The 15,077-nt window shown below is 38.3% G+C and overlaps 1 protein-coding gene across 1 annotated transcript in view; it reads right to left on the bottom strand.

Moving 5' to 3' along the window:
• Positions 1-8,822, bottom strand: part of sgk3 (serum/glucocorticoid regulated kinase family member 3) — a 9,853-nt gene extending 1,031 nt beyond the window's left edge. Inside the window, exons 1-16 of the mRNA XM_086306183.1 lie at positions 8,529-8,822; positions 4,451-4,621; positions 4,243-4,326; positions 4,016-4,088; positions 3,858-3,933; positions 3,580-3,655; positions 3,344-3,393; positions 3,190-3,247; positions 2,887-2,970; positions 2,667-2,798; positions 2,216-2,328; positions 1,697-1,733; positions 1,268-1,354; positions 947-1,042; positions 645-800; positions 366-455 (exon numbers count right to left, since the gene is read on the bottom strand). Of these exons, the coding sequence (XP_086162309.1) occupies positions 366-455; positions 645-800; positions 947-1,042; positions 1,268-1,354; positions 1,697-1,733; positions 2,216-2,328; positions 2,667-2,798; positions 2,887-2,970; positions 3,190-3,247; positions 3,344-3,393; positions 3,580-3,655; positions 3,858-3,933; positions 4,016-4,088; positions 4,243-4,326; positions 4,451-4,546 (1,308 nt within the window). The 5' untranslated portion in view covers positions 4,547-4,621; positions 8,529-8,822. The remainder of the gene's footprint in view (positions 1-365; positions 456-644; positions 801-946; positions 1,043-1,267; positions 1,355-1,696; positions 1,734-2,215; positions 2,329-2,666; positions 2,799-2,886; positions 2,971-3,189; positions 3,248-3,343; positions 3,394-3,579; positions 3,656-3,857; positions 3,934-4,015; positions 4,089-4,242; positions 4,327-4,450; positions 4,622-8,528) is intronic.
• Positions 8,823-15,077: the final 6,255 nt, after the last annotated feature.

Raw genomic sequence — 15,077 nt, forward strand, 5'->3', positions numbered from 1 at the left:
AAAAAGACACGGCAATCATAAAAAATTATAAATGGAGTTGCCAGTTTACAAAAAAAAATAAAAATCAAGACTTGTAGTTGTACAAACAACAAGATACCCCTGCAACAAAGCTTACCTAAGCGAAATGTGACCTTTTCATTGTGTCAATACTCTGTTAGATTGCATATCTAATTTTGTTGGACTGCATGTATGTGCACGCTTGTTACAAGTTTATTCTTGTTTGTTCTTTAAGAATTACTATGAACTAGATCTACTCATACTATAAACATGATAACTACTGCAAAGCCAAGAGAATTATGTCTTGTGAAGAGTCAAAATAAGTGTAAAATACCCAGGTGGTTTTGATTACAGGAAAAAATATTTACCACAAGTGGTGTAAAAGGGGGAGGGATCTTCTTCTGCTCAAGGTCATCCCAGTTGATGGAAGAGAAGAAGCTGTGTCTTCTGATCTCAATCTGAAAGTCAAGAGTAAATAAACCTCAACATGATTTTTCAGCTAACAGAGCGTGAAGAGAAGAATGACACTCATTTTTAATTAGTGTTAGAGACAGTGACACGCATATACATTAAAGGTATGGGCCACTAGAGGGAGCTCAAAAGTTACAAATTCTGTAGTGAAAATCAATTTAATAAATGAGACATACAAAGTCTTCCCTGTATCCCAGTCTGCGCTTGCCATCTTTCTCCAGCAGCCCGTCGAGGAGAGACCAGGCTGTGTTGGAGGCACCGGGACGCCTGCTTAGCGGCTTGTGGAGGATGTTGTCATACATCTCGTGTGTGTCCCTGCTGTAGAAAGGTGGCTAGAATATTGGGGGGGGGGGGGGGGGAGTAGAGGTTTATAAGTGAGTAGGAAAATGTGGCAACTCATTGAAATGTTTCAACATTTATCACTAAAGCAGATTTACAAATCAGAGTTATTTTTGGAAATGTCAAAGTAAAAACTCACTAGACCAAAGAGCATTTCATACAGCACTGAGCCCAGACACCACCAGTCTACTGTGCGATCATACGGCAGCTTCTTCAAGACCTCTGGAGCTAAGTACTGCTCATTTAAAAAGAAGAAGAAGAAGAAGAAAAAACCCCACATAATAATATGACATTAACTCTCACATTTTCCTTCTAGCTTAAAACACAGTTATCAATGCTACAGTTCTTTTGCATATGAAAGTGTATTTTATTCTCCAGTAGTTTAACAAATTACAACACACACACACACACATTTTCAATGATTGTCATGTTAAACAAAAGGCTTTCTTGGAACACAAACCTCAGGTGTTCCACAAAATGTAGTGGTAGTGTCCTTCTGGGAAATGCCTTCCTTGCACAATCCAAAGTCTGTGAGTACGATATGCCCCTAGAAAAGGGAGGACATAGGGATGTTTTTAGATAACATGTGCTACACAAGCAGCTCATTAACCCCCGGGACTGAGGATACTATTGTTTACTAGGAATGTTGGCTGCAGCAGTCAGTCACATTCACCGTTTCCTAACTTTCTCAATGAGGCTAGGCAGGAAAATCATTAATAAGACCTAATCCAATCACACGCTTTCTGTCCAGCTGGAACTGGAAATGACAGCAGGAGAATGAAATGTGTCCTGTACGTGTTTTATGTAATAACTCCTCCACCAGTTATAACCCTAACATGATATCCAAAAGTGGCATTGAGATATATTTCGGGATTCGTTGAACACTTACCTCGTGGTCAAGAAGGATATTTTCTGGCTTTAAGTCTCTGAAAAAATAATTTCAAACACAGTTGCATTTAAACGCCCATATGTTTGAAGTAAATGTAATTTCAATTTAATTTCATAAGCTCTACACTTGAAGAAAGTCTTGTAAAAAAAAAACAAAAAACAACTAAGTATATCTCATCCTATAACAGCTTAAAGAAACACATTTAGCTTTATTAGCTTGAAGTAATCAGCCTCTCACACTGCATCTTCTTTACCGCATTGCTTCAGTTCAGTGAGCTTTGCAGGCATTCATTTATGCACAGCTTTTTTATGACCCCACCATAGCATTTCAATCATGAGATGTCTGAGACGTAGCTCTTCGGGGTTTTTCTCCTCATAGTTTCTCTGCACGGTCTATTTGCTAGTAGTAGTAGTATTAGTTTTTCACATGACTTCACAGAATCACTTGAACTTTCTTTTTCACATGACTGTATCTTGGCTTTACATATTTGGCTTGACTGACACTTGAACAGCAGCATACCTGTAAACAATCGTGAGAGAATGCAGGTATCCCAGCGCACTTGCCATTTCAGCAATGTAGAACTTTGCTCTGGGCTCCGGAAACGTCCTTTCTCTTTGAAGATGAAAGAAAAGCTGAAAAGAAAAAAGTTATGGAGAACTTATAAATACTGATATTTCATTTTTGCCATGTTTTGCTCATCTAGTTCAGAGTAAGATTCGGCTTTAATGGCATGCTGATTGTCACGCAGCGCAGCTAAAAAAGCCAATCACACTTGAAGCAGTAACATGCAAAAGCCACCCTTACTCTAAGTAATGCTATAATCGCTAATAAAAATATCACACATGGAGGTGTGTTAACAGTAAAGGGGGATTTTTAAAAAAGTTTCTTTATTGCTTCATTTCTCAGCTGTTCATGACAGTGTGACTCAATTCTGTGTGATTTTATTACAAATAAAAGTGAAACAACTCACTTCTCCTCCATTGATGAAATCCAACACGAAGTACAACTTGTCTTTAGTCTGGAAGGAATAATGAAGCCCAACCAGGAAAGGATGTTTCACGTTCTTCAGCAAAACGTTGCGTTCTGCCATGATGTGTTTTTGCTGATTGGCACAACAATATATGTGAACCATTATCATACACATATCCAAGCCAAAATACAGATAAACTCAGTGGTGATCAAAGTTTTACCTCTTTCCTGTTGAGAATGATCTTTTTTTGTAAGATCTTGATGGCATAAAACTTTCCATCGTGTTTTCGTTTAGCGAGGAAAACCTGCATCAGGAGAGAACCAGAGCACGTTGAGAATTTCATCAACACTGAAAACCGAAATAATTCCTTATCCGATTCTCACTTCCTACATGGAAAGGGCAACACATGCAGAACTAAAACCTGTTGCTTCCTCAACAGTAATGACATTAAAACTTGTCACTGTCTAACATCTGGGATGAAGATAAAGTGAACATATTTTCCAGTATTGCACCAATTACATACCTTCCCAAAACTCCCTTTTCCTATGACTTTTAAAAAGTCAAAGTCTGTGGGCTTGGCTCTGAAAGATAAAATATTTTTAAATTTACAGGCATTTCAGATAGAAATAATTGATAAAAACATCAAGGCCTTGTCAGCTATGTTCTAGTAAACATACTGTGGATTTGCAGAGGGTCCCAGGTTGATGTTTCTGGAGGTAGAGTTGTTCTGTTGTAGAGCAGAAAAACATCATTTAGATAAGCCAGTGAGACCCACAGCTGCCATATTAACATAACAGCCTAAAATAACTGTCTGAAATATTTATATAGATATATTTATGCATGTATAAAAAGGGTTATCAGACAAGATGCTATCATCAGGACAGGCAAACCATCATCCAAAACTGCTACATACTTTTTCATCTTCATCCTCAGAGGCATCTGATATTTGTTCCCTTTTTTCCATTAGTAAAAATGCCCTCACATCTGGACTGTGAAGTTTAACACAGGACAAGCAGGTAAATAAAAACATTCTAACAGCAGCAGGTGACAGCCAACATAGTACAACTTTTAATTTAAATAAGCACAAAGCACGGCTAAAAAAATCTGAACAACTCATCCTAATAAAGTTAGCATCAGACATCAATATATAATATAGTGTTGTATAATAACAGTAGGAGCTGCTACACTTACTGGTTGCAAAGCTGAGGATGTGAGACGAGTTTTTTGATGAACTCATGTAACCCGGCTCTTCTTTGCTTGATGAACTCTATTTAAAACAAACCTACAATCAATCACTTGCACGCAACAAAGATCAAGCAGGGCCTATTTAGTCATATGCAAACACCTACCCGGGTCAAAGTTGTCCCCAAATATCCTTTTAGCTGGAATTTTCAAGTTCATAGATGGAAACTGTTTCCTTAACTGTGTTAAAAGCGCAACAGAGAAAATTATTTTAGAAGGGAGAAGATTATTCTGACATATTTGTAATTATTCTGAATGATTCTTAATATCATAAAACACAACATCTGCCCCCCAAATTAGATTTGATGGAAGATCAAGATGTTCCACTGCTTACTGTGTTAAAGAGTTTATCAAACTCTGCATATCGCCTGAAGACAAACCATTCCTGTTGTCCAACATTGACAATCACTTTGTAAACCTGAAAAAAAACAGACAACCATAATTCATGTAAACATTAAGAAAAGTAGCAAGTCCTAATTTAAATGACCATTTCTGGGATTACATTTCCTGCAGAAAAAATATGAATGAACCAATGTACGCACTGTGTAACGCTTTTTTTTGTCCCTCTGCTCATTGTGGCAAGGGATGCTGACATTGGGAAAACTGGGTTGGTCCTCCATCTTAGGGCCGGTCAGCATTCAAAGGTGCAGTAATGTGTCCCCCAGGAAAAGGCTTCAAGTATACGACTGGCCAATCCTCATTCTGGGTCTCTACTGCAAAAGAGGAAAGAGAAGAGCTTACTCTGTTATACAGGAAGTGAAACTGGTCTTGCTCTGCTCACTACACATATCAGCTTGCAGGGCTTACATCACTGCACACTTCAGAGGTGGCAGCCTTTGCTCATTAATCAGATTATATCGGCACAGTATTTGTTGTAACTGCTTTGCACTTTATAAGCACTCAGTTCTCGAAATGGTATCATCCCATGTGTTAGAAACGCTCAGTTTTATTTTGCCAAGGATCAAACATTCATATCATTAAGATATGTTAAATACACAACAGAACAAAATATGTAACACCGGTCTAGTTATTTTTAAACTAGGTTATGTACACCGTATGTTAAAACGTTGAAGAGTGTAAGTATTTTTCTTCTTTTTTGTCACTATCTGTTACATTACAGGTAATCGTTTTTAAAAAGACGTTATTCAAATGTAGTCTTGGCTGAAAGTCTGTCTACAAGTCCTTCGGCTTTCTTAACTCTTTCACCCATAAAAATGACTATATCATATATCATATATCATCTGACTATTAAGAAATAAAGTTTCTGGATTTTTCCAAGGGTAGCTGCCTAGGCAGAGACCACCTTCACTTGCCTCTGATGCACACCCAGTCATTTTGTTCTTTAAGCAGGCTTAAAATATGACAGAAACCATTAGTTTCATAAAAGAGCTTCAAGGGTTACTCCTGCTAGGCTTTTGAGGGGTAAAGAGTTAAAAAGGGAAGATTGTGGTGAGAGTACAGGGACAACAGATGGGTCAGTGAGCTGCAACATGGCAGCAGGTGGGCTCCCTCCTCCTGGGCAACCAGTTAACTCACTCCTTACTGTGAGCATATCCCATCCTCCCTCAGTTTTAATAACATAACACTTAAACATATCAATACAGCACATACTAGCTATTATTTTGCTGTTAATCGTGCCATCTTCTTCCAGATGACTCTATCCATGCAATCTCTTCCATGTCTCCCCTAACAACTGAGCACATACAAGCCCACAGTGATTCACACACTAGCTCTCAAACATGCTGAGTCTGTGACATTCTCCCTTGTTTGGCTCAGTAGAAAAATGTATAATTTTTTTTAAACCTTGCAGGGGTTTTTGAAGCCAGAGTTACACAGCAAGCAAAACATTAGAAGGAAATAAATAAAGCAAATTGCTGGGATCCAATAAATTCCTTCCCCTGACTGTTGAATTAACAAAAGGTCAGGCTTTCAGTTGATTTAAGGTGAAGGGGGACAAAGTTAATACTGATAAGTCTTAATGAGTAAATTCTAATAAACTGTAACAGAAGTGTCTTCTGTCTCCAGCTTAACTGGGGACCTGAAACGATCACGTGTACTGTAAATACTCAACACTGTGTAATCTAACTGAACACACAGAGAGCGGCATATCCTTCTCTGTCCGTTATGTAACGTCTGTTGTTTTAGAACAAAGCTCTTTGTCTGCTGCTCTGACTTGACCATTGTCTGAGGTTTGTGAGGTCAGCCTAGTTTTGTTTAGTAGTTTTATCTTTCCGAGCCCTGCTGCTTTCTCAAAACACACAGAAAACCTGCTCTGTGACAGCTTTCTCCTGCCGCGTACGGATCCTGAGTGTATCCTGAGTGGGCATCTCATTCTGCTCACGTTGGGGTGAGGAAACGGTAAAAGAGCGGCCCTCTTTAAAATGCATGAGTGCAGTCAGAGGGACCTTCATGCCCTCTTCATCACTAGGCGTTCTTTCTGTTCTGTCACGACACTGTAAAACTTTCTTTTTAGTTTCACTTTTACTCACATTTATAAGAACACAAAGAGCCAGTATTACCAGTACTAACTTTTCCCTCTAATACAACTGCTTGTCCACATATGCAAAGCATTTGTTTAAAAATAGAGCTGTAACTAGGAAATATTTTCATTTTGCTGAGACTGTTCAGTCTATCAAAACCCATCAGCCTCAGCCCAAGGTGACCTTTTAATGTGTAATTCTCGTGACACCCGCCACCTAAGATTTAAAAAAAATAAAAACAGGTAAAAGCAGGAAAACATATTTTCTGGTGATAAATTAGGATATGTATTGATCTAATTGACTGAATCTTATTACAGAATCGGTGTACACCAATTCTGTAATGGAAAAAAAAAAAGGTTGCGTCATTGTGGCTGGCACACACTAAAATGCCTGTGCACATCGCCGAGCTGCCTCACATCTGTGCGTGTTTTTCATGCTTAAATGGCTTGTGAAGCTCACAGGGTAGGACCCGCTTTTTAACATTCCAGAATTTTTTTTTGTTGATGGGGGGAAACAACATATAACCGTGCAGTGAAACCTACATTTGGAGCCCGACACAGGCTGCTACTCCTAAGTATGGAATGCTGCAGCTCACCACACCCACCAGCACGCACTGTCAAGTTAAATAATAAGAAGTGAAAACAAAGAGTGGGAATCACAATGCGAATAAGAAGGAATGAGACTATTGTTAAACATGTGTCCTCGCCACAGTTTATGCCCACATCACAACATGAATTAACTTGTGATGACAGACCCAAAATATTACAGCCTACTACATGGGATAAAAAAAAAAAACTTCTCAATGATCAGTTCAAACATAGGGACATCTGTGGTTATGTACAGTAAAGCATAAGCAACACTAGAAGACCACGAAAGCTCAGTCAGGCAAGCAGCTGCTGATCAACAAAAAAAAGGCAAAGTTTTGAGGGGACGAAAGATAATTTCTAACCTTTACTCAGACCAGTCTGCGTTGCCACAACAGTGGCAAATCTCTGATAGAGGAAGTGCAGCTTGAGTAGTGCGGGGAGCACAAACATAGTGCATCAGCACATGACCAAATTCTTACCCTAACCTGACAGTCGAGACAGCTTAGAGACAGCCGCAGTGTCTACTGACTTCCTTTTCGCAGCAAACCTGAATCAGTGTGTGCACTGACAAGAAATGACCGGTTCATCAGCTGCAGAAAATAAGAACTCAAAGAGAGCACGCTCAGCAGCCTTAAGGAGCTTGCTCTGTTATGACAGATGTTGAGCTGGCTCTTTTGTAATGTGAGTATTTGTCCCATAAAACCACACATTAACATCAGGGAAGGAAATGTGAAGTTGACCTCCAGTCAAAGCAAATGGACAGATGAGATGAGAGTCCACATGTGAGTTTAAATATACTCTTTGGATAATAAGAGGAAACGGAATGATGAAGAGGGATCACCAAGGGAAGCAACCTTCCTGTCAGTGTAAATTTGAGTTTTTTGGTGCGTGTTAATATCACACAAGCTTGGATAAACATTCAAGGTGAACATTCATTGTGACAGCTTCTGAAGTCTGAAAGCTACGTAGAGCTATGTGGATGACAGTTCCCTTGAAGACAGCATTGAAAAAGGCCTCGTTTACTATTTCTGTTTCATTCTGCCAAAAGTATCGGCAAAAGCTTACAAAGAGTACAGGTGTACTTACACCGGTACTACTTTTAAATCTGTGCACATGTTACGTGTATTGAGGGGAAAATAATTTCTTAATAATACATTTTCGATCCGAGGACGTGAGAGAAAAGAAAAAAGAGACAGGGGAGGGAGGAGCTCAACACACACACGCAAATAAACCCCCGGCAGACACTAAACGATAAGCTTCATACACTCTAACAAGACCGCAAATGTAACACAAACTATAAACAATACAGTATTAAGCTATAAGGACATGATGAGTACTAAACAGTAGATGAGCAAACACAAACACAAGTTAGTAACTTTAAGCGTCTCTCGGCTAAACTTTCTTTAGTGACATATTTGAGCAACAAACGGTTAATGTTATAACTAGCATTATATTACTTAACATTACACTGGCACCAGTTCTCCTCATTTGAAGTAAATATTACAGCTACAGCTAGCCAACACGTCGTTAGGAGTTACGTGAACATCACGTACCTTTCAGGATTTTGACGCGGTGTTCCTTTATTTTCGCAGTTCCAGCGGGGATTTTTCGCTCTACGGCAGTTAAGCTGCTAAGGTAGCAAACATTTGTCCAGGTCGGGCAGGGACGAAAGTCCCTAAACCCTCCAAATGAAAGTGTGCTTTCTCTCACTGCTCACAGCCGTCCGACAAGTGAGCGCAGCAGGAAACATCAGTGTTTCCTGGCCGCACAAAGTTCCAATGAAATTTGTCACGGGACCTCACACGGACAGACGCGACCGCCGTGAAGTACACACTAGACACCACTTTACTTCCGGTGCTGCTTTTCAAAATATAAGGGGAATAAAACTTCCTGAATTGATGTCTTTTGCTTAGCCGCTGTGCTAAAAACAAACACATTTTAAGCACTTTGTTTTACTTTAATGTTCCCGTCCACCGTATCCTCACGCCAATCATAGCTCTAATTAAACATATTAAACACATCTTACTGTAGCCTCTGAGATAAAAAGCTGTGCTTTCTGCTGGAGCCCAACCCATATAATACTTTTGAGTCATTCTATAATTGGGCAGTTTAGGTTTCAAAAGTGGCGAATAAGTGATAATGCATTTATTTTATAATCTATGTATTTAAGAAAAACAAATGATAAACCATAAAAAACAAACAAAACCCCTTAAATTTGTCCACCTCAGGCATCAAAGGTTCACTTTTTATGAGATATTTTAGTTAGTTAACTAATTAATATTTAGACTTAGACTTAATCTTAGCAACTTTTGAACCTTACCACATCTAACTTTTCAATAGTCCCACTTTTTTGGTTTATTTTCAAAAATTTTCTCAAATAAACTCATCTAATAATTTAAACCAGTGCAAAGATAATAGATTCAGAGCTAGGAAAAACATTTACGATTATATTATTAACATGACATGGTAATAGGGTTACAATTTGAGTAACCATTTACACAAGACATAATGACTTATTACATATAGAACTTGTGCTTGTACATAGCTATATATATTTCAGACAACAGAAATGTTGTTTATGTTATTTATGTTTACATATATGTTTTTAGCATGTGTTTGTAAGAGGTGCGAGCTGTAGAATATGATACATGTGATGATGGAAAGTCAAGGATACATGCAGTCATATAAATAAGGAATCTTTTCAATTAATTTGCCTTCCTTTGGAAATGTGTGTAACAGGGTTGGACTGGTGAGAGTGCAACTCAATCTAGTCAGAAAAGATTAGAAAAAATACAAAGCACATCAAAGAGGACTGACTTCTGGGAGCTGAAATGTTGCATTATTCGTCTTTGTCATTTTCACTGTTTTGTTGATTCCCTTTCCAATCTAAATAAAGGCATGCGTCAACAAAATCCGAACAACAAGTATGCATTTAGAACTCATTTTAACTGTTATATTTGACATGCAATTTTGGTTATCAAGAATCTGTGATATGTTTGGATTCTTGAGAGATATTTTGTATTTCAAATGCTTTGGAACACCTTTTATAAAATCTATATTTTGTCCCTGAACAGTGGTTTACACAATTTACACAACAATTTACACTGGCCTTCAAGGACACAGTCACCTTTAACTAAATTAGCAAATTTGCCAACATTTCTTTAGTTTTATGAGTTTGTTTACTCTGGCGATTAAAAAGGCATTTAAAAATAATTTTGGCCAGCTATCCTATAACTCTGTATGCATGTAATTACACAAATGTCCTTGGTTAAAATTTCAAAACTTGTGTTTTAATAAAATCACGACGTTTTGATTACGCAATAAACATTTTTGGGCTCTTATTTTCCTGGGATAACAAAAACTTCCGGTCATGTTTGCTTGGCACAGCTGGTTTACTCTGATTCTGACGAAATCCAACAGTTCAACAGCGCCACCAACAGGAAAGAAGGCAACAGAAACCCAACAATCATAACAGTATTCAGACAGTTGAAGGCCAGCAACTATGAAGTATCCACGATGAATTATTTCAATTATGAATCATTTAATAATAATGCAATTATTAATATTTTGTTAGTTCATATTATTTAATATAGTGCTTCATAAATGTGGTAATATCCTTTTTAACAAAAAAGTGTGATTTAAACTTTCAGTGCTTTTGTGTCTGACCTTTTGTGGTCAACACCTAAACACACTGTAGTCCAGGTCAGACCTGACAGAGCTGATACAAGAGAAAGGCCCCAGTAGTGCTCTCCACAACAAATCTGAAGAGCTAAGCCAACATTAAATGTAAATATTTTAAAAAGAAAAGTTTGACATCTACATTTTGACTGAATATTTACATATATTTAATAGCTAAAGTGAGAAGTAAATAGTTTTTACTTTTTTAAAAAGTTTTTTTGTTGTTGCTGAAATCGGCTGTCCTTTAAGTCATCTTGATAGTAACCAAAACTGTATCTGTATGAGTGTGAATAGTTTTCAGTTTGTGGGCCTATGCCACAAATTGACAAAAGTAACGCAAAATTAAAAGAAATAATAAAAAGAAATAAAATCAATAATATTATAATACTTCAATGATTGTAATGTGTGTGCTTGACAACATTTATGTGATGTACACAAATACTCTATACAAATCCCACAATCATATATTTGTACATTTCGACATGAAAAATGGCAAAATAAATAAATAAGCTTTTAAAAAAAATCATATTTTGCATAGTTAGATCTTAACAAGTTCCAAGTAGAGCTTCAACATGCCACAAGAAAAAGTGGGGGTGAGACAAAACATTTTTTTGAGCATGCAATTTATTGGGAACAACACTTAAACTGAAACAGGCTGTTTTACAGCTGATCAAAAATTTAAGACCACATGCTTTTAAAAGGCCAAATCTGGGCACAAATGTGGATTCACTGTCATTTTCTGTCAGGTAGTCACACTGCCATGGCGTTCTGATGGTAAAGGCAAAAAAAATCGCTCCCTTTTTGAGCATGGTCGGGTTGTTGAACTGCATAAGCACTTGAAGCGCGGCATCACTGCTGAGGATTACAGACCAACAAAAGTCAAGTGGAAGACCCCCCAAAATTTTACCAGCAGTGAGCCAGAGGATCCAAATGGCTATCCGTCAAGACACTGGATGATCCTCGACCCAAATTAAGGCCGTTACTGGTGCTGACTGCAGCCCCATAACCATCAGACAGCATCTTCAAAGGCCTCGTCGCCTTGAACACCACAGAACTGACCGTTTGGACTTTGCAAGAGTGCACCAAACATGGGACACTGAAAGGTGGAAGAACGTTTTATACCCTGATGAGAAAAAATGTAACCTTGATGGTCCTGATGGTTTCCAACGTTACTGGCATGACAAACAGATGCCACCCGAGAGTTTTTCTACGTGCCACAGTGGGGGGGCACCATATGGGTTTGGGGTACTTTTTCCTTCAGTGGAACAATGGAGCTTCAGGAGGTGCAGGGACGTCAAATGGCCGCTGGCTACGTCCAGATGTTGCAGAAAGCATCCCTCATGACTTAGGGCCCTTGTCTGTGTGGTAAAGACTGGGTTTTTAAACAGGACAACGCTACAGTGCACAATGACTGCAGGACAACGGACTTCTTCCAGGACAATCTTTCACTCTTCACTCTTTTGGACCATTCTGCATCTTCCCCTGATCTTAATCCAACTGAGAACCTTTGGGGATGGATGGCAAGGGATGTTCACAAAAATGGACAACAGTTCCTAAGAGTAGATGCCCTTCATGCATCTATCTTCACCACTTGGAGAAACGTTCCCAATGTTCCATTTGCCTAAACAAACGTGTGATGGATCTTCAGAAGGCCTGGTAGTGAAGTGGAGTAAAGTTTGTCGGGCTCTGCTCTGGTATAAGTATGTCACTGTGGACACGGTTGCTACAGAGACACCAGACTCTGTAAAGCACAGGCTGTGACAGGAGGATGGATGCAAGAAGATGTACAGCAACTGTTTCTGTCTATAATGTAATGGTGAAATTTTGTGGATGAACAAACACATTTTATATCATTCGTTATTAAATGATAAAGAATTTCCTATGATGTTGTCCTGGCTGATAATTAATAAACATTAAACAGCTAGCATCTGCAACTCTAATTCAGCGATTCAGCATTTCAAATTAAGTTCAAAAACTTAACTAATCCTGATTAGAAAGCCAGATGATGTATTGTACAAAAAGTTGTGCAGAATCTTTTGCAACATAAGTTTAGAAAACCTAACATCTACAAATCAGGAAACCAGTTTTGTTTTTCCTCCTCTGTATTATGTTTATGCTGTTTGCATAACAGAACATGTGCACACATATAAAATAGTAAAAAATTATTTCAGCTGGTTTAATTTTGTTTCTTCAATACTAAAAGTTCATGTAACACATAACGGTCTCAGACTGACTTGTCTGTGTGCACAAAGGTCACTCACAAAGCATCAGTGGGTGTTTTGACTTCCTGTCATTTCATCACTGATCTTTAGCACCTTGGTAAAGATCAGTGGAAGAACAGCAGCAGGCTGGTCCACGCCTCTCTGTGGTTTTCTGAGGTCAGGGCCCGAAAACACACGGAACAGAACAAGCCTGGAAATCAAATATGAAGTCAAACATAGAAACATGTTTCTGAATCCTGTGTTGTTTTGTAATGTACCGTAGCAAGGCAACATCTGCTTCCCTGTCTGACTTGTCACACGAAAAATTGCTGCAGTGAGGATGATGAAGATTGCTCTTGCTCAGTGACTGCTAATTAAAGCCCCTGACATAGAATTTAAGAACATAATTGGACATTTTCCTCCACAGTATAAGCTTGAGGAAAACTGAAGCCACCTCTGACCTGCTGTTTAATGTTAAATTCATTTCATCCTTTGTCCTTTGCGTCTCACATGCTTATTCATCATGCTTATCATTGGAAGTCCACTTTTGTAATTGAAATCTTCAGAAAATCCAGATATTGCAACAAGTACAGTACAACAACTATACATGTAATACAGATCAAAGCAGAGTTTAGATCAGAGAGGGCGTCAGAAAAGTAGATGATTAATAGATGATCTATAAAAAAGGCATGCTGGGGTATAGTGATGATCATTAAGAGAATAGAGGAAAATCAGACTGCTGAGAGAAAAGAATGTAAGTTATGTCTCTTTAAACGGGATAATGGACAAAGGATGTTGAATATGAAGCTTCTAGGCCAGAGAAGATGGGAAATGGGAAAATAAAACAAATGCTGATTATAAAGCAAGTGCATGTTTGCGACGAAAATCGGTAATAACAGTATTCATGGGTAATCTGGTTTGCAGTAAATACCACTAGCCACTAGGTGGCGACAAAGGAACCCTTTGGACAGTTACGTTTTGACTGAAAATCTCCCGAGGCAGCATCTCTGTGTTGCTAAATATAAATAATTGATAAATATGTTTAAAAAGTATGTTTTAAACTCTTCTCTTTCTTTGTAGCTGAAAACCATATTTTTTGTACTGCAACAGTAAAAATCAGAATAAGCCTAGTAAAGAGCAACATTACAGCGAGAACACCATATTTTCAGAGCTGATATGAAAGATTGGTACAGCCAAATAGTGATTCTTCACCCTCAGTAAATACGAAGCAATAATTCTGAATAAGATGCAGCTAAAATATTTAAAATCAAAGTGTTATTTATTCAAATAAATCATATTTAACAGCGGCCTCCCATGGACGAACATGATAGAGCCTGCCTGAAACTTGGAGAAAAAATAAAACGGGAGTGGCATTCAGGCAGGGAAACGTGGGTGTACGGGGGGGCATACCATTAGGGACATGCGCAACAGGGGAGTGCGTTTTTAAAACGGCCCCCTGTGGCTGTATTTATTTATTTTTTTTTACAATATCAACAAACTGTCCGTGTTTCAGGCGCTCGATCCCTTAAGAAAAATGTGCCTGGTACCAAGCCAATTTCATTTGACCACATTCTCTTTCTAAAAAAATATTTTACACTGTACTTAAGTAAAAAAAAAAACATTACATAAAAATGGCATACTTAATGAATAATAAAAACAGTATGTATGGGACTGCGGACGGGTAGTGACAGTAAATGTTGTAATATTTTCATATTGCACAAACACAGAAATGTCACTATTGTCATATCACTGAAATAAACCCCATATGAAGAGGTTAATTATATTTTATATGAGTGAAATCTGCAAGCAGTATGTCGATATCCTAAGTTTTGTCCACAAGATGCCAGCAAAACACCGTTTTTAGAGCTGCTCGTGGAAAGCCAATTTTTATGGTACTGTTTTGCTGCTGTCCTTATATAAGATGCAAATTCTAATAATAAATATACCATAGTAATGCATCACATCAGCGCAAATGCATTCACCTGAAGGTATACGATGGCACAAAGGCGCAGATGATGCAGCCTTTTGCGCTTTCATTGTGCGATTTTTCGCGCTGTGTGCCTCAGAACCCTCTGAAAGTCCCCAAAGGGCCCCCAGAAAGTCCCGAAACCCACTTTGAGCCACTACAGTCATAATGAAAAGACCCATTTTGCTGAAAGAGGTGACAACACTGTTGTCTGCTATAACATTCGCCTCCTGAGATTCTCAACCAATGAAAGAACT

Source organism: Aulonocara sp. 'chitande type north' Nkhata Bay, linkage group LG9 (assembly GCF_057382095.1).
Source record: "Aulonocara sp. 'chitande type north' Nkhata Bay isolate Kocher_YH1m ecotype deep benthic linkage group LG9, A_spYH_male_GT1.1, whole genome shotgun sequence".
Taxonomy (NCBI): Eukaryota; Metazoa; Chordata; class Actinopteri; order Cichliformes; family Cichlidae; genus Aulonocara; species Aulonocara sp. 'chitande type north' Nkhata Bay.